The 18,415-nt window shown below is 40.9% G+C and overlaps 2 protein-coding genes and 1 pseudogene across 2 annotated transcripts; all 3 read right to left on the bottom strand.

Moving 5' to 3' along the window:
- Positions 1 to 1,423: 1,423 nt before the first annotated feature.
- On the bottom strand, positions 1,424 to 3,641 carry LOC146565692 (U11/U12 small nuclear ribonucleoprotein 35 kDa protein pseudogene; annotated as a pseudogene).
- A 2,205-nt stretch (positions 3,642 to 5,846) lies between these two features.
- LOC146565691 (uncharacterized) lies at positions 5,847 to 10,093 on the bottom strand. The gene is made up of 8 exons (XM_085289017.1): positions 9,859 to 10,093; positions 9,303 to 9,387; positions 7,989 to 9,212; positions 7,488 to 7,792; positions 7,286 to 7,394; positions 6,979 to 7,117; positions 6,481 to 6,876; positions 5,847 to 6,248 (listed from the first exon to the last, which is right to left on the bottom strand). Exons 2-7 carry the CDS (start codon positions 9,343 to 9,345, stop codon positions 6,705 to 6,707), a joined length of 1,992 nt encoding a protein of 663 aa, XP_085145143.1. The 5' UTR covers positions 9,346 to 9,387; positions 9,859 to 10,093; the 3' UTR covers positions 5,847 to 6,248; positions 6,481 to 6,704.
- Positions 10,094 to 12,789: 2,696 nt separating this feature from the next.
- On the bottom strand, positions 12,790 to 16,618 carry LOC146565690 (ubiquitin carboxyl-terminal hydrolase 36-like). Its single transcript, XM_085289018.1, has 8 exons — positions 15,660 to 16,618; positions 14,868 to 15,074; positions 14,655 to 14,765; positions 14,321 to 14,420; positions 13,273 to 13,340; positions 13,105 to 13,173; positions 12,931 to 13,013; positions 12,790 to 12,845 (listed from the first exon to the last, which is right to left on the bottom strand). Exons 1-6 carry the CDS (start codon positions 15,874 to 15,876, stop codon positions 13,136 to 13,138), a joined length of 741 nt encoding a protein of 246 aa, XP_085145144.1. The 5' UTR covers positions 15,877 to 16,618; the 3' UTR covers positions 12,790 to 12,845; positions 12,931 to 13,013; positions 13,105 to 13,135.
- Positions 16,619 to 18,415: the final 1,797 nt, after the last annotated feature.

Here is an 18,415-nt window from a genome sequence, read left to right as displayed (position 1 = left end):
TGCCACTCTTACTCACAGACACAGGATTGGATTGCCCTCAGCAGTAATTATTTGTGTATGTGTTCCCGTGTCCTTCACACAGCTCTGCGACATCCAAAGCAAATGATTTATATTCATAAGAACATTTCATCTCATTTATGTATAAAGTATTATTCTCTCAAGATTAAAATGAAAAAAGCAAATAGTGTAATACATGTAGTATGATCAAGAAAGTAAGAAAGTTTATTTATGGAAAGTGTGATTACTGTTGATGAAATTCTGCCTTTAGCAAAGTTCTGATTACCCTTCAGCAGGCTGTAACACACAACAGGAATCTCACCATTCTCCTCCTGCATCCTCATGATAAACAGGAAGAGGAAACAGACGCGAGGACAGAGAAGTGAGAGGGAATGAGCAAGAAGGCAACCGTGATCACATGTCAGCAGCAGCAAAAAACGAACAGGAAACAGCCCAGATGCAGTCTCAGTATCAGAAAGACTTCCCTCCCCCATCCTCCTGCCACAGGAGGCGGACACCTGCTTTCCCGCAGCCTGACAACATTGGCATTAACCCTGCGTTCAGGTGAGAGCAGGTTTATCATCATCACAGTGTCCTTCATGTAGGGAGCAGCTACTCTGTGTCTGCGTGCTCTGATTCTTCTGATTCACAGGATCAACTTCAGCACGGTCCAAAGAGAGACTTACCCAGGCTGGCCCATCGTGAATGTCGGGTACGGTGGAAGGCAAAGACCAGCTAAGCATGACTTCTAAGCGGCAGTGGAAATCATCTTGCATGTTTGCATACATGCATGATTAATATTAAATGTCAAAGTCATATTTAACAAATGCTTGAAATTTGTCTTGTCCCAGCATGTATTCCCAATAATCATACAGTAATAAACACAAACCAGTGGAAAAAAGCCTCAGTTTTCAGTGTGTTTGACGTATATGTGTTTGCACTAACTTCATTGTCTCTTCGTATAAATAACACTACAATTGACAGCTTACTACTCAGAACATACTTGGAAATAAAAGTCAGTTCTGCCTCTTGTTTTTTTCTGGTACATTAGAGAATTACCTTTTAATGAAATAAGAGATTCATTTCCCGTCATCTTTCATATTGATGACTTCAGAAATACTTGTGCACAGTTTAAGAATCCACCCAGTGACCCATAACCGAAAGCTGATTGACCTCACTGGGCAGGACCGAGGATCAGATGGCTGAGTAAGAGCTGAGTAAGCATTTGATTCAAATTCCTGAGTTGCATGTATATGGAAAAAGGAGTAAATGTGTTTGAATACTGAGTTTTCTTCCCTCAAGTATAAATCTTGCACAACACATCATTACCAACTCTGAAAACAGGGGTCACATGAGGCTACACTGGAAAACTACCCAACTTGGGAAATCTTAAACATGTTGCAACACTTTGACAAACAGTAACACCTTAGATTTCAAAACAATGACGAATTTTATTGTTTATGATATAATCTGATTTACATTTTTTAAAAAGAAATGGGGCTGACAATGTGCTCTTAAACTTATGCTTTTTTAAAAACAAAACAAAACTGCAAACTCATTTTACATTGTGAGTCACATATAGCCTTTGACCTTGAGTGGGCCGGACCAGCGAAACTTCCCTTTCTGTCAGTGAAAAGAAGTTTAACTATGCATTTAATCCCTGGAATATCTTAATATCAGAAAAAGAAATGCAGTTTTGTTTGTCTCAGTTTATCTAAATGATAAACAACATTCTGTAGTAAATGGGGAAAAAAGTCTGTTGGGACTTAAATTGCAAGAAATAAAATTTGAATTGTATATGTGGGGTAATAATATTTATGATAACTGTATAAAAGTACAGTTCCGATTTCCCAAAGCAATCCAATTGGACTCTTAAGCAGTGATTCTGGCTGCTGGCGCTCATGTTTGACATGATGGATGTAAGTCTCATTTGGCTGGACACCACCCGTATTGTAATTTTTTCGCTAGAATAAAGACTTGTAAAAAAAAAAAAAAAACCCCAACAAAACACAACAACCCTACTTTGTCATTCCTGAGACTTCCCTGAGAAGAACTGAATATGACAGCCACAGGCAGAGTCCTGATTACCATACAGTACAATCTGAAGAATATCAGCATACAAAAAAGTAACCTTTCACACAAACAGTTATCCAAGTCACACACTCATTCACTGTCCTCCTTTGAAAGCTGAAGTGCTGAAGTGCAGCCACATGCTTCATCTCCGGTCCCGGTGCCTGCTCCTGTCTCCGTGCCTGCGGTCATCCCACTCTCGGCCTCTGTCCCGGTCATCTCTCCTTCCTCTGTTGCCCCACTCTGCTGTTCTGTGTCGGTCCCGATCGTCTCTGGCTCTCCCGCTTGGTCTGTCCCACTCCCTCCCTCCACCACCACCACCACCTCGTTCCTGCACCGGGTCTACCCCGAGATTGATGGGTTTACGGAAAGGCCTGTCCCTGCCGCCGAACCGCAGCTGTCCGGATTCCTTTTTCCCTCCAAGCCCGCCGCCGAGCCGCCGCGGCACCCATCCTTTAAGAGTCCTCTCTTGCTCAAAATCCACGAACACTTCATGCTGGTCGACCACCAGCTTGTTGGCGTCCCGGCGGGCCCGGACCACAGATCGCTCCTCTTTGTACTCAATGAAGGCATATCCTTTGGAGAAACCCGTGACAATGTCCCGGACCAGCCGGAGCCGCTGGATGTCTCCGTACTTAGAGAACACTTTGTGTAGTTTATCTTCGGTGGTCTGTGGGTTCAAGCGGGACACAAAAGCGTGAGCAGTGGGTCTCCAACGACGCCTTTGTTGGGCTTGTACCGGGCACCCATGGCCCTCCAGACCGCTCGATCATGGGGTTCCACGTCTGTGCCGTCGATGCTACCAGCTTTCAGCGGGTCGTACACCTTCGCTATCGGACTCCAGTCAGTAGTGATGGCCCGCTTGAAGCTGACGCTCCGGAGCGTGTGTCGAAAAAAACAACACACTGGTTCAGAAGCACTGTGTCGAGGCTTGCTTCGTTTGGCAAAAGTCACGTGACCAGTGACGTCCGAAGCTTCATTACGCACGTAACTGCTTCGGTACCTGATTCAAACAGATATAAGGAAGTGAATCATCCACGGGATTCGTGGAGTGTGTTGATGGTGACAGAGAGCGAAGAGGTGATCATTCCACTGACAGATATGGAGCCAGCGAGGAAGAGAGGACATTCTGGCGTGTGGGAATATTTTGAGTTGATTTTGCTCAATTCATTTTATCTGCCGAAGTGAAAAACTTGAAATGTCCAAAATCATGTTTTCATAATGTAAATATCATTACAGCATATGACTTTAGGAACACTTCCATGTGAATTAAAGCTGATGAAGACTACAAAAATGTATTTGACACTATACGTACATGACATTGCTACACAGTTTAGAAAATCATTTTGTTTATTGTTTTTAGGTGATAGTCTGCAGGACCCAGGAATACCTGCATATCTACCAGCTTGCAGTGTAGTTCCTGCACTCCACAGCCTCTTCTGTTCCATGCAAGTGGATTTTCTTCAGGGCAGGAGAAACTATTTCTAAGAAAAGAAACAGACTCAGCCAGCGCACAGTAACACTAATCCTCTTGTTAACTGTAAATAACAAAAGGGCTACCTTACATTGATCATGATTTTACTTTGCAAGTTCTTGATTAGGGGTGGGTTTTGATTATCGCCTTTCTGATTACAATCCATGCTAAATTGAATAAAGTGATATTGATTCATTAAAATCCCGTGTCGATTTGTAAATTAACGTTATTATGCCTGAAACGCCAGCATCTCAGGTTAAACCTCACAACATGTCGTCAAACACCATGCAGCTAAAACAGTAACTGGGAGCAGGTTTACGGATTCTGCATACAAACGTGAACACAGAGCGCGGACCCGACGCGTCAGAGTCAGATTTTGATGTGTCGGCGGGTCCGCGCTGTGTTTGCCTCTTTTTTTCCCCGCTGGCTTCTGCAGCTGCAGGTTTCATAACTCTCTGTTTACATCTCTAATTAAGTCTCACATGTGTCAGCTTTCTTTTAATAGATACGAAATTATGGATATATACTGTTAAATGATCAGACTTGTAATATTTCTGACTGAGGCAAAACTTTCCAGATTCCAATCAAATTGAATCGGATCCTGTATCGAATCAAAATGATTCTACAAATCAGTGACGATGCAGCCCTACTCAGCTTCCTAAGCATTTTCCCTTTCCAGTTCACAATCAATCCCACCCCTAGGTCAAAAATATGTATAGGAATTGGCCTAATCTAATATTTTGTATGAACCTGTCCAGCTGATTAAACGACAAGTAGATGGAGGCAGGACTTCACAGCAGGGGCATACTCCATAATGTGCTGTGCATTATCATATGTATATTATATATATTGCTCACTTATTGTATTTACCAACATCAAGGAGTTATGGGCAAAGAAAGGCCACCATAGTGCATGTTTAAATAGGGAAAGTTTATTGATCAAAATGTATTACGCAAATACGCATTACATTTTTTTCAGCCCCCCAATCGAGAAAACAAAACCAATTACATGTTCAAAGCAACGGAACGGTGGCCCAATATCAGAGAGAACTCCACTCTTGAGTGAGCAGTGATAATTGAGCAGTCCGTTTTATTTTGCAGATTCAAGCTGCTCTTCAAAATTTTCACCACCAGATGTCACCGGAGAGGACTGTGTTGAAAAGCTTCGAGTAATGAACCGTTTTTCAATACAAGCTTCAGTGCTTCGGAAAGCTTCATTTGGCCATCACTACACAGGAGACTGGCGGGCTTTACAAACAGTTTTCAGGGCTAATATTTCTCTGCATTAGTCGCCAATTACGCGTTAAACCACACCAGTACCGCTGAATCTATTCACTCTTCCAAGTGCATCAACAAAAACATTCCGTAATGAAACGGGGTCCAGTGTGTCACATTTTAAAGTCCCCCTACTCGCCCGACTAAGGATACTAGAGTTCCGCTGTGCTAAGATACTTAGACCAACTTAAAACTTAAATTAAAAATAGATAACGTAGATTAATTATAGCATCAGTCGACAAATTTGCAAGTATGAAGTAAGGTTAATTATTATTAATAATAAATAATACTTTTTATAAAAATAAAAAGTTTATAAATAAAACGTTTTATTCATTGCACAATACTGTCACTTTAAAAAAAATTTTTTTTATATAGTTACACCATAATCAATAGCATAGATAGTGACAGATTAAAGGCAATAGCATTGTTGTGTTATTAAGCCATTGGTCTAGCATGTGCAACCAGGACACCGATTCCTTGATTCTACAAATCATTCTTCCATAATTCTTTTTGACAGTGCTGGTGGAAAGTGCCTTAAAACTTTTACAGATGTTAGACTGAATCGGACATTGCTAGAAAAAATATTAGAGCCCAACCTGATTCCCTCACTGTGAGAGTCACAGCATCCTGTCAGTGTATGTACTCCCTGATTAATATGGCAAGGAATGACTTATTTGAATGCCGCTTTTTTCACATCTCTGTAGGTCAGTCTTTTTTAGCTACACCACAGAACTCTCAAATGTGCATTTATCTTGTACACAAAACCCTCACAGCTATACCATACCATCGACAGTCAGCTGTGGACACTCTCTTTCAGCATTTGGTTGCTGTGCACTATGTTTCATTTTGGAGTCATGAGGGACATGTCTCTATTTCTATGTCCAGGACCAAAATATGTTGGTTGTAACAAGCGGTTATTTGAGTTACTGTTGCCTAATAAAATGGGTGGTAAGTGTATAAAATGATCTAAAAAGACTGAATGTCAAATGCTATCCAAGTTACAGGTGCCTGAACACTCTTGGGACAATGCATTACAAAAACATTCTTTAATAAAACACTGAAACCACAACAGCTTCTGCTCCACGGTGAATAACTTCTTACAAAAATTGTGAACATGCTTCACTTCATTTTTCTGTACAGTTCCATCTGATACACATGGTACAGTATCAAAAGGGTTTGGAAAGGTGAAACAAATTCTTCTATGTAGTTTATTTAAAAAAGAACTTTTGCTGCGTAGATGCATCTAGTCTTGTTGTTCTAACAGCATAACAATTATACATAAAGGTTGAGAAGGTGTGCTCTTTAGCTCTGCTCCAGATTCATCATTTTCTGAAAGCCTTTACATATCCTCCACACTCCATTTATAGGCCGCTTCCTGCACAGCCTTTTTATCTGCCATCCTCTGGTAGCGTTTCTGTTCAAAACCATTTGACCTGCAAGACACAAATAAAATAACCCTATTAATTATGATACGACAAGCTAAAAGGCCAAAGACAATCCATTCAATTAGGCGCAAATTTAATATAGACGTGGAAAAAAATGATCACAATTTCTTTACCATTAATGTGCAAAATGACAAACTGATGTGTGTATTAAAAACATTCAATATTAAACTACAGTTCTGTCCTCAACAGTTTTCCTCTGTCACCGATGCACAAACTCTACCTGTCAACTCCGTCCCAGCGGTACCCCGGTGGAATATTGAACCGGTTTGGAGGTGGAGCAGGGCCTTTATATCGAGGTTTCTCTACAAAAATCAAAACAAACATACAAATAAATAAAAATACAAACAGTAGCAAAAGCAAAACTGCTGCTATTTAAAAGCTTCTTACAAGGATTGACCTGGTGAAATAAAATAAAGTCATAAATAAAATAAAACATATGTAATGTTAAATATCTTGTGTTTTTGTGCCACGGTCCTTTTTACGCCTGCGCATTGCAGCCATAGGATCGCCTTCTCTTTCCTGTTCTCTCAACATGCGGTCAAGATCCTCAAGTGGCTTAAGGGCTTCGCGCAGCGCTTCCTTAAGTTTCTGGTGATGCATCTGGATCTGTGCCAACCTATACATACATTTTAACATAAACCATTGAACCACTTTTATAATTTTTTATGTGGATATAATCACATAAACTGTGATATTTGAAATGATCATGCACATTTACCGTTTTCCCCACTGAGCGTATTTCTCGTCTGTTGCCGCTTTTTCACCAGCTTTCTTTTTCTGTTCATTTCTCTCTGAATTCAGATCCCTGCTTTTGCCACTTTTGTCTCTGAAAATCGCCTGAGCGTTACGCGATTCATCTGGTCAAAGGGGATGAATGGGTAAGTATGTAGAAACTTCATTATTTAATTTTAGGACTAAATAAAATACGACAATATAGATGATAAGCTGAAATGAGATGCAAAGCTGTATGAAGCTCTTCAATCAATGGGTGTAAAAAAATCTTAAGAGAGAAAAGTTGATGAAACCTTCAAGTGGCTGATTGTGTTTTTCTCTGCGTCTGTTCTCCTTTTGCTCTTTCCTTAAAATGTCCACAGAAACCAGGCCTGCCTTTCCACCAGATAGCATCCTTTGGCCCTGGTTATAAAAAAAAAAAAGACAATTGAAAAATATAACATTTGAGTGAAATCAGATTTGACATTAATCTTTGTTCCAACACAGTCTGCTTACCTGTGACTGGCCTGGCCTACGAGGTGGTGACAAATCTCCATCCGAGTCCCTTCCACTCGGTGGCTGCCCCCTGGGTGGAGACTGGTCAGAGTCTGAGCCCCGTTTAGTTTTTGAGGGCCTCCTTGGGGGAGATTGGTCGGAGTCTGAGGCGTTTCCCTTCAGGGGCCTTTTCCTCGGGGGAGACGGATCCGAGTCTGAATCATGTCTATTCTGACCCTTCTTAGCCACCGCTGACCGATGAGGATCCGGTGAGCGTTTTTTACTTAACAAGGATGAGCTGAGCTTGCTTTTGTTGGAGGCTGAATCTGACAAAGACACAGTTAATTTGTTAATTTTCATTTTGTAATGCCTTTTGAACAAAAATTAAAGATTTATTATTAGATCAAGCTATGTCTTTAAAATAAATTTCAATTCAAAACTCATGTTAAATGGGTCTCTGCTTTTTACTTTTATTCATATGCCACACCAGATTCCACTTTACAATTTAAATGGATCACTCACCTTTACTTTGCATTTTTTCTGACTTTCCTGAACACTGTCTTGGTGGTGACAAGTCTGGGGAGTCATGGCGTCTTCTCCTGGGAGGAGAGACATCTGGAGAGTCGTGACGTCTTCTCTTGGGAGGAGAGACATCTGGAGAGTCATGACGTCTTCTCCTGGGAGGAGAGACATCAGGAGAGTCGTGACGTCTTCTCCTGGGAGGAGAGACATCAGGAGAGTCGTGACGTCTTCTCTTGGGAGGAGAGACATCTGGAGAGTTGTGATGTCTAGTCCTGGGAGGAGAGAGATCTGGAGAGTCATGACTTCTTCTCCTGGGAGGAGAGACATCTGGAGAGTCGTGAGGTCTAGTCCTGTGAGGAGAGACATCAGGAGAGTCGTGACGTCTTCTCCTGGGAGGAGAGACATCTGGAGAGTCGTGAGGTCTAGTCCTGTGAGGAGAGACATCTGGAGAGTCATGACGTCTTCTCTTGGGAGGAGAGACATCTGGAGAGTCATGAGGTCTAGTCCTGGGAGGAGAGACATCAGGAGAGTCGTGACGTCTTGTCCTGGGAGGAGAGACATCTGGAGAGTCATGACGTCTTCTCCTGGGAGGAGAGACATCTGGAGAGTCGTGGCGTCTTCTCTTGGGAGGAGAGACATCTGGAGAGTCGTGAGGTCTAGTCCTGGGAGGAGAGACATCAGGAGAGTCGTGACGTCTTGTCCTGGGAGGAGAGACATCTGGAGAGTCATGACGTCTTCTCCTGGGAGGAGAGACATCTGGAGAGTCATGAGGTCTAGTCCTGGGAGGAGAGACATCTGGAGAGTCATGACGTCTTCTCCTGGGAGGAGAGACATCTGGAGAGTCGTGGCGTCTTCTCTTGGGAGGAGAGACATCTGGAGAGTCATGAGGTCTAGTCCTGGGAGGAGAGACATCTGGAGAGTCATGACGTCTTCTCCTGGGAGGAGAGACATCTGGAGAGTCGTGAGGTCTAGTCCTGGGAGGAGAGACATCTGGAGAGTCGTGACGTCTTGTCCTGGGAGGAGAGACATCCGGAGAGTACTTCCGACTTCTCTTTGGTGGAGAGATGTCTGGAGAGTCATGCCGGGTCTTTTTGACAGGAGAATCCTGTCCTCTTCTCTTTGAAGACAACTCGGGTGAGTCATGTCGACCTCTGCTTAATGAGCCAGCCTCTGTATTTTGATGTTCTTTTCCATTTCCTTCCTCTGTGTCATCATTTTGATCCACTTTTAGGAGAGGAAGTAAAACTATAGTAAACAACAGTCTTAACTTAATATTGCACAAATCCCCCCCTACTTCTGTGACTTCTTATTTACCTCCAATTGCTTTCCATCTGTTGCTGGTCCTAAAAACTTCCATCTGTTTCACTTCCTCAGGTCGATCATCAATCACCTCAGCAATCTGAACAGTTAACAAGAGATTAAGTTTTAAAACAGAACTTGTTGACATAACAAAATTACCCAAACTACAAGCATACCCATTTAATACAATAGATTAGATTTCAGCATTAAGTAAATGGCCTGTATTTGTATAGCGCTTTACTTAGTCCCTAAGGACCCCAAAGCACTTTACACGTTCAGTCATCCACCCATTCACACACACTGGTGATGGCAAGCTAAATTGTAGCCACAGCCGCCCTGAGGCGCACTGACAGAGGCGAGGCTGCCGGTGTTCCAGATCTACTGGCGTTTAGATCAACTGGCGTTAGTCGAACAGATGTGTGGCAGACTTCCGTTTCAGGAGCTGCTACCTACAGACTAGCAAAAAAACGCCAAATGTGTCATCTGTGACACTTGTGAGGTTATCTCAAACACACTCCGTCAGTCTTGATGCTGTTGAACAACAAAATGTTTAAAAATGTGGCGAGTTTACCTAGGGTTATCCTCATGCGCGACGCGATCGCGAAAACAGCAAACAATTAACACCATGCCGATGTTGTTCACAGGACAACAAGAGTAAACGATCGGGAGACTCTTGTTGTCGTTATCGTTCCCCTCACACGGTTTGTTTCTCCGAATTCAGCGTTTTTGCTTCACAACTAAAGCGAGCAGTTTACTTTGTGTGCACTAACATGGACTCGAGTCAACCAGTGCCACCACTGGCCAAGTGCCACAGCCTACAGCCAGATCAACTTGTGACACACATCTGCAGCACGTCTGAATTCGTTTCATGCACAATACATTTGTACCTTTCAATTGTGTCTGTTTGTGCGTCATGCAAATAAACCTTTGAAATGAATGAAATGACACTAATATTTCACTAGTTTTGTAACATCACATGTCGTTACCGTAGTCTGTGTCTTTTCTCTGCGAACAAACATTTTAGAGTTGGTTGTTATATACAGTCTGTATAAGTGTGGTTAATCTAATAAACATTTGTAAGGAGATGGCAGTTACTGTGAATGTACAGCAGTTACACAGTGATTAGTAATAAACAGTCAGACAATGACCCTGACTTTCTCATTCAGTCTTGTAGATTGAATGCACCTTCTGTGGAAAGTGGTACCACACAGTGTGTGTGGACTTCCCCTGTGCAGAAGGCGACTACAAATGTTGTGCATGTTAAATAAACAGAAAAAAGTGATCCCTGATGTCTTTGCTTACTGATTGTTTTCAGTGTTGACAAGCCACATTGCTGCCATTGCATCTTTCAACATGTTTGTGGGTAGATTTGGATGTACCAGGGGTAAGTGCAGCCACTCAGCCTCTACTCAATGTCATCATAGCAAGTTAATCTAGTAGTGGGCTATGGTATTTGGCCACAGGTGGCAGCAGTGGACTGACCTCCATTTGAAACTGCTCCAGCTGCTGTGTGATAGTGGATCTGCTACAAATTGAAGATCATATGGAAGTTTTGGAAATTAACCCTTGTATTATGTTGAAAAACAAAAAAGTGACATTGATTTTGTTGCGGGTCATTTTGACCCATACTGTGTAAATCCACTCAGAATTGTCAAGAAACTGCAATAAAACAATAGCACCTTTATTTTCCATCAGATAAATATGTAGAACACAGACATACAACAGTGACTTTCCATAACTATTTTAGGAACAATTTGGTTTTTCGTTCTTACAAACACGTATTTTGAACTTGCCCAACGTTCTCAGTTTTTCAATGCTCAACATTTTCGATTTTGTCCACATGATGGACAGAATGTAACTGTGTGCTTTCTGCAGATGTACTTCTTGTATTTCTCACAAAAAGTGCTTGTTTTCAAACAGGAATCTTCCTAACTAAGATTTAAAACAAAAGATTTCTACGTCTCCTCCAGTCTCACAAACAGAACCAATCGACACACCTGAGTCACTGACTTTCTTATATCCACTCACTCTCACTGGCTCTGTTTATTACTAATCACTGTGTAACTGCTGTAAATTCACAGTAACTGCCATCTCCTTACAAATCTTCATTGGATTAACCACACTTATACAGACTGCATATAACTACCAACTCTCCAGCCATGTTGATGGATTGCCTATATTGGCTGGAAATATTAATTTCCAGAGAAAGGACACAGACAGACGATGCTTACAGGATGTGATGTGACAACACTAATGAAATATTGACGTGTCATATTTGTCCAAGGCGTATTTCATTGTTATGGAAAAAGAGAATATTAAAATCATGATGACCAATTGGAGCAGTGATTTCTATGACTTTGTGTATATAATTTGGAATTTTGTACAAATGTAGGCCAATAAGGAATATATGATATCATTTCATTCTTTTCAAACAGACACAATTGAAAGGTACAAATGTGTTTTGCATGAAACACTGGGTTTAACAAAAACAACAACATTATCAGTACCCTCAGGTGAGGAAGTACCTTGTTCATGTGTGGTGGCAGCTGGGGACCTATGAAGCCAACACTGTTGTGAGGCATGGTGGTGATGGTGCGTGGGCTCACCACCGGCTGGGGAGATGCCTGACCAGATATGCCAGCGTTATGGTTCAAGTGGCTGTAGTCCCCAGTTTTTCCCACATCTGTGCACCTGATGACATGGAAAAAAGAATATTAACCATGACAAAGCATCAACATTATAACATTAGGTTATAATAATACATTTTCTACAAGAAAAGTGAGAATAAACATGTCTACATTATTAAATAATGATGGGAAAAGTTCTACTGAAGGAATAAGCCTAGAATGTTTAAAAATACCGATGTTTACTCACTTGATGTAGAAGAGGACATAGGCCTGCTGGTTGAGAACAGTGCTAATGTCACTGACTGACACGGACGAGTCATTCATCTGAAACCACTGCTCATTGCTGGCCTGTGAGACAGAATGAGAGAGATGTGACACAGCAGATTCAGTTTCTGAATTGAATTTGAGCTAAAAAGAAGAATCTTATGGTTATATAGGGGTCTTTTTTTTCTTTCTTTCAATGCATACAAAGTAGTTTTCTGCTGAAATGTGTTGTTTATGGTGTTTGTTTGTTTGTACTACGCAACAGCAGCATTCAAACAGATTCGGGCACAGCCAGTACCTTAATATAGCAGAAATAGTGTCCAGTATGACAACTCAATCCAGAGTGAACCAGCACAGCATACAGCCTGTAGAGCTGGGGCTCCCCGTGGGACTGCGACATGAAGGGCCGCAGATCCAGATGCTCCAAATACTTCACATCCTGATGACCACCAAACAAAAAAATTCAAACATTACATGCAAATATCCTGTTTTATAATAAAACAAAGCATCTGTCATGTATCTTTATGACTTAAGCAGACACTATTGGCCATTTGCCTTTGTGATTTTGCCTCCACTGAAGTCTGCAAAGCGTTTGAGTGAGATGGTGAGCACATTGGCGCTGCGATGGATTGTAAATCTTTTTGAGGCCGTTACCATTTTGTTGCACCTGAAGGAAACAAACATTCAGCTTGTTGACAAAAATCACACCTAAACACTAAAACTCATCATGGTTTGGCATCTCTTTGACTTACTTGGTGCATTTATAAGCATTTTCACCACCCAGCTGTTCTGGCTTGACAAACTGCTCCAGAGCTTTGGAGACATTTGGAGCAGTCTATATGAACAGAGAGAGAGAGGAAAAACCTCACACTCCATAATGCAGAGAATACATAGTAGCAACGTCACTTTGAATGTTGTCCAATTACCTTAATTTCCAGAGTGACATCCAGAAAAGGGTCAAATGTATCTGAGACAGCTTTGCAGTAAACATTTAACTGAAACAGAAATCAGTGCTATGAGTATCGCACAAGCTGTAAGACATAAAAAGGCAAATAAAAGAAAAATAAATCAAACCTTAAAAAACAGTGACTTACCTCTGGATCTTAGGTACCCGCCAAACACTTGATGGATGAAAGAGGTTGCCTGCGTTTGCCTGTCCAATCTATAATAAAAAGATAAAGCACAAAAGTTAACTAATAAGGACAGTGCAACAATTAACTGACTGACCATTTATTTTTTAGCATTTTGGAACCAGACAATCACTTTACAGTATTCAAGTAGCAGAAAAGACAATAGGAGGAATTGGAGCACGATTAATTACTTAAGAGGCCATCTGCTGCTACACGGGAAGAATTGATTTGATGAGAATTGACACTTTAGGTTCTTAAAAAAATAAATGAATTAATAAATTATTTTTAGGAGTCTAACAAGAAGCACAACACTCAGCCCAGTGCATCTGTTAAACGTGTAGTTTTGGTTAAATGTGCACATAGACTTCGAAGCTCTATAGTAACACATAGAAAAACCTGGATTTTCTGAATTTTGCTGCTGCAATAATAGCACTAATGCCATTAGGGTGAATAAGAGATGACCTGAGGGGTTGAGTGCTCCTGCTCACACTGCTTACCCTGTTGCCTCAGAAGAAATCTATACTAGACACTAAGTCTGGCAGCTCTCTGCCATAATCCCAGACACCTGTTTTACTACACGTTTAAGCCGCTTCTGATCTTTTCAAGCCCTGTTACCAAAACAAGCTACCACACCCAGTGTAAGAATACTTTCTGTGTTGGAGCAGTCAAGTTCATTAAAAAACTTGATATAATAATGAGGTATTATATCAAGTGGCTTGCCTAGTATGTAAACTGAGGTGTCAGTCAGGCAAGAGACTGAGGAATCTGCATTTCTGAAAAATACTCTCAGCAATTGAAGCATTAATAGTTAAAAGGAACTAGTATAAACTGCACTTCCTGAAAAACAGGATAAAGGATTTATTTCATATTCTCCTACTGTCACGGTGTTACCTCTACGTAGCTAATTATGGATCTTACTACATAATAAAGTGCAAACACTGTCAAGCCCAAGTAAAAATATTTTTGTGTGTTTAACTTGTTTAGAATGCATGCAATGTAAAATGACACTCACTTGGTTCCAGGTAAGCAGGACCTTTGCATAGCATCCACTGTGCACCGCAGGAATTCATGAGCATCTTCCTGGCTTCCATAGCGGAAGTGGTTTGCAATCCCTGTGTGAGGGGACCGAGGAAAAACAGAACCAAAAAACAAAGCAGGAGGTGAATTATTGTAAAGGATACCACAGTTAAATGCAAGTTTACACTTATTTAAAAACAGAATTCAAAATCCCTCCAGATTATTTCCCTCCAAAATTACAAAAGGTAAACAGTCACACAGCGCCTCCTATCATTAAAATATAGGTAAACACTTTGCACAGAGCACAGCAACAACAGTCATCCACTTACACCCAAGCTCATTGAGTACACCAATGGGCTTAATGACATTCCCAGAGTTGGTAAAAACCTGAATGATGTGGTTTTGCATGGTACACATCATACAGAACCCTGGCTCATGACCTGCAGCAGAGACAGAGACAAAATACTGAGTGAGTAAGGAGTGATACAATGTGAGAATCAGCGCAGGACTGCGTAACACCACTGTTGGTGAAATAAACGTACATGTTTTGGAGTGCTCCCGCGTCAGCATGTAGTTTGCTAAAGGAGGGGTGTAGCTGAGACACTGCAGGGCTGAGTTGAGGAAGCAGGTGTTCCCCATGTTCTGGAGGCCTGCACCAATGAGGTGAACCTGGGCCCAATTTAGGCTGAGCCGATCTGGTGAGAACAGCACCTTCTGGGGCAAGTCAATTCCATCGCCACTGCTGATCACTGACACACAGAGCCACAATTATTACTAAAAATCTGTTTCAATACATTTTAAAAAGGAGATAATTTAATGCCACCTTACTTATACAACCACACACTGGCACATGGCAAAGTCATGTCAGGACATCACAGTAATAGCTACAACTATTAACAGTTATATAATGTGATTCTGGCCACTGTGAAAAACTCCTAAACAGCCTCAGGAAGAAAGATAGGACAATTTGCCTTCTCCTTTGTTTCTGCTAAACAAGTTGGGCTGCCGGTCTTTATATAAAAACAGCAATTGCATCACGAGCTGAAGTGACTGATCATGCAAAGCTGGATGCATTACATAACTGGATGAATGAACGGAGAAGGGAAGCAGCAACACAACACCCACAAAAGCAGTTGTCAAACTTGTGTGAAAGCAGAAGCAAAAAGATTAGCTGTACGTTACTAAAACCAATTCTGACAAATATGGGTAAATAATGGCTAAAAAGTGTGGTTCCATATTTGCTAAAACTGGTTGGAAAACTATTCTGTCTGACAATAAAAATCTTCAAACAGCTTAAAAAGACATTTTGAAAAAAAGCCAGGCTTTGCTCTGACCTTGGTCCTTGGGCTGGTCCTCAGAGGAGGGTGTACTCTGAGGACCAGCCCCTTGGTCCTTGGGCTGGTCCTCAGAGGAGGGTGTACTCTGAGGACCAGCCCCTTGGTCCTTGGGCTGGTCCTCAGAGGAGGGTGTACTGTTGTACACAGCAGCTCCAGGTCCGAGTCCGGCTGACTCGTGGTCAGACTTTTCTGAAGATCTGTCAACTATGGTCATTGTTCATAGCTGCATTAGGAACATAGACACATACGTTTATGAACTGAAAACAAAACAAAACAAAAAAATCAACAACAACTCATTGTTATTTTGGAAAAAGGGAAAGGGAAAGAAAACTTAAATACTACATCAATCCTACACTGGTTAGGTAGCAGTACAGTGAGTTTGGACAACAACAACTAAATACAAAAGCCACATTAACAGATTATACCCAATTTCGCTGTGCAAAAAACTGCACAATGACAATAAAAAGCTCTAAGTCTCTTATAGCTTATAGTTAAATAACGCTATATTAAACACTGCCCTCATACCATCGCCTAAACTTTCAGCAAACAAGTATCAGAAATTGTGTTAGATTGGATGATTTGTTTACATTCAAAAACAGACTAGCATAAGTGAGAGCCAAATATTAGTTTTTGACCGTTTGTTTTTATTTGAATCATCTTGTCAGATTCCTTTTAAATAACAAACACCAGTAGACAAGAGTAACTTTCGACATCTAATTTAACTCTGTCCAACTAACAAACTTAAAATATCGACAAAAATTAGTGTTTAGAAAACTCAAGAGGGGAAATGCCAGATAACCCACTCGACCGAGGAAATTTCCAAGTCGGAAGCACGTTTACAACAGAAGCAGCTGTTCCCTCCCACCTGCTCTTACAGAGTGGCTCACATTGGCTAAATGACGGCTGCTAGGCCTTTAACACGCAGCGTCGCAAAACCTCAAGAAAACACACAAAAAACCCTGATCATATCAGACGGAGAGCAAGTTGAGAGCTTACCAGTCTTGTCGATTTCCGAGATGGACTGACGCGCACTTAAAGAAGATGCAAAAACCATGGAAACCACATAAACATATTTGTACATTAACATAAAGCTGTTGTACACACACACACACACACATATGAAGAGAGAGAGAGAGTATGCATAGTATGCAAACGGCTACCAAACAGCCATCATAATTCGTCATACAATGAGAACAGAACAAATCAACAATTGTTATAAACACTGTTATAAACACTGAAAAGTTATAAACACTGAAAAGAGTAAAACAGAAATAGAAACAATGTCCTAGTCAAGAAATAACAAAAGGATTCAAAATTACCGTCATTATTTCTGATCTCGCTTTAATCTCGGTGCACATCTCTAAATAAACAGACAGAAATAAAACTTTGTTTTGTTGTCACAAAAATCAGGTCTGTGTGAATGATTAATTGTCACTGCCATTACGCATATTTTATAGAATTTATATGCAAAGTAAACAAGCTGTGAAAAAGAGACCTAACTGGAAAGATTTCAGAAACTGTGAAACTTGTAAAATATGTGTACACACACACACACACACACACACACACACACACACACACACACGTAGGAAAATATTTAGTATACACATCCAGAAATGCATATACTATTATATATTGTACATATATTTATTAGTTTCAGATGTAGCCATTCTTGTGTTTTGCTTGTTTACATTATTGAATTTTGCACAACTCTGTTGCTTGTGAAGCTCGCACACAAGAATTTCACTCACATGTGCTGTACCAATGTACCTGCACATGTGATGTGACAATAAAAGTGATTTGATTTGATTTGATTTAACTGGAATCACTCCAAAGTAGTGGGTTAAAAAAGGGGAACAAGAGTCAACAGTCTACATTTCACCCTTTTTAGGATTCCTCCTCTACCCGGACACACCTGCTAAGATGGAGACCACATCACGTGAGGCTTTCTGCTTCAGGCCTATCCCAGACCAAGATCCAGGCAAAGGTCAACAGACTTGGCTCACCCTAGAGAGTAAACTCATCATGTCTGTATAAAGATAAGACTCATTTATGATGGCACGCAAGGCTGTGGCTTTCTGTTCAGTGCATGTGTGTGTCTTGGAAATGGTTTGGGCAGTGTGCTATGAGTGAGAAGGCAGAGATGGTAGAGATTATAAAGGTGATTTTGTGATTAAAGCTTAGATTAAAAAAAAACCCTACACTGCCATTAAACTGAAAAACACTGTAATAAAGTATTTAATACCTCAAATAGAACATAAGAAAGACCATATAAGGTTAAATGTGAAAATGCTGTTATAGACACAGAGCATCTGGAGGAGTGATATTGTTTTCTCTGCTGTGCAGTGAAATTCCTGCCACTCTTACTCACAGACACAGGATTGGATTGCCCTCAGCAGTAATTATTTGTGTATGTGTTCCCGTGTCCTTCACACAGCTCTGCGACATCCAAAGCAAATGATTTATATTCATAAGAACATTTCATCTCATTTATGTATAAAGTATTATTCTCTCAAGATTAAAATGAAAAAAGCAAATAGTGTAATACATGTAGTATGATCAAGAAAGTAAGAAAGTTTATTTATGGAAAGTGTGATTACTGTTGATGAAATTCTGCCTTTAGCAAAGTTCTGATTACCCTTCAGCAGGCTGTAACACACAACAGGAATCTCACCATTCTCCTCCTGCATCCTCATGATAAACAGGAAGAGGAAACAGACGCGAGGACAGAGAAGTGAGAGGGAATGAGCAAG

Source organism: Mchenga conophoros, linkage group LG10 (genome assembly GCF_057382185.1).
Source record: "Mchenga conophoros isolate Kocher_MC1m ecotype Shallow Benthic linkage group LG10, M_conophoros_male_GT1.1, whole genome shotgun sequence".
Classification (NCBI taxonomy): domain Eukaryota; kingdom Metazoa; phylum Chordata; class Actinopteri; order Cichliformes; family Cichlidae; genus Mchenga; species Mchenga conophoros.
The sequence above is the reverse complement of the archived record's forward strand: the minus strand, read 5'-3'. Positions and strand labels throughout refer to the sequence as shown.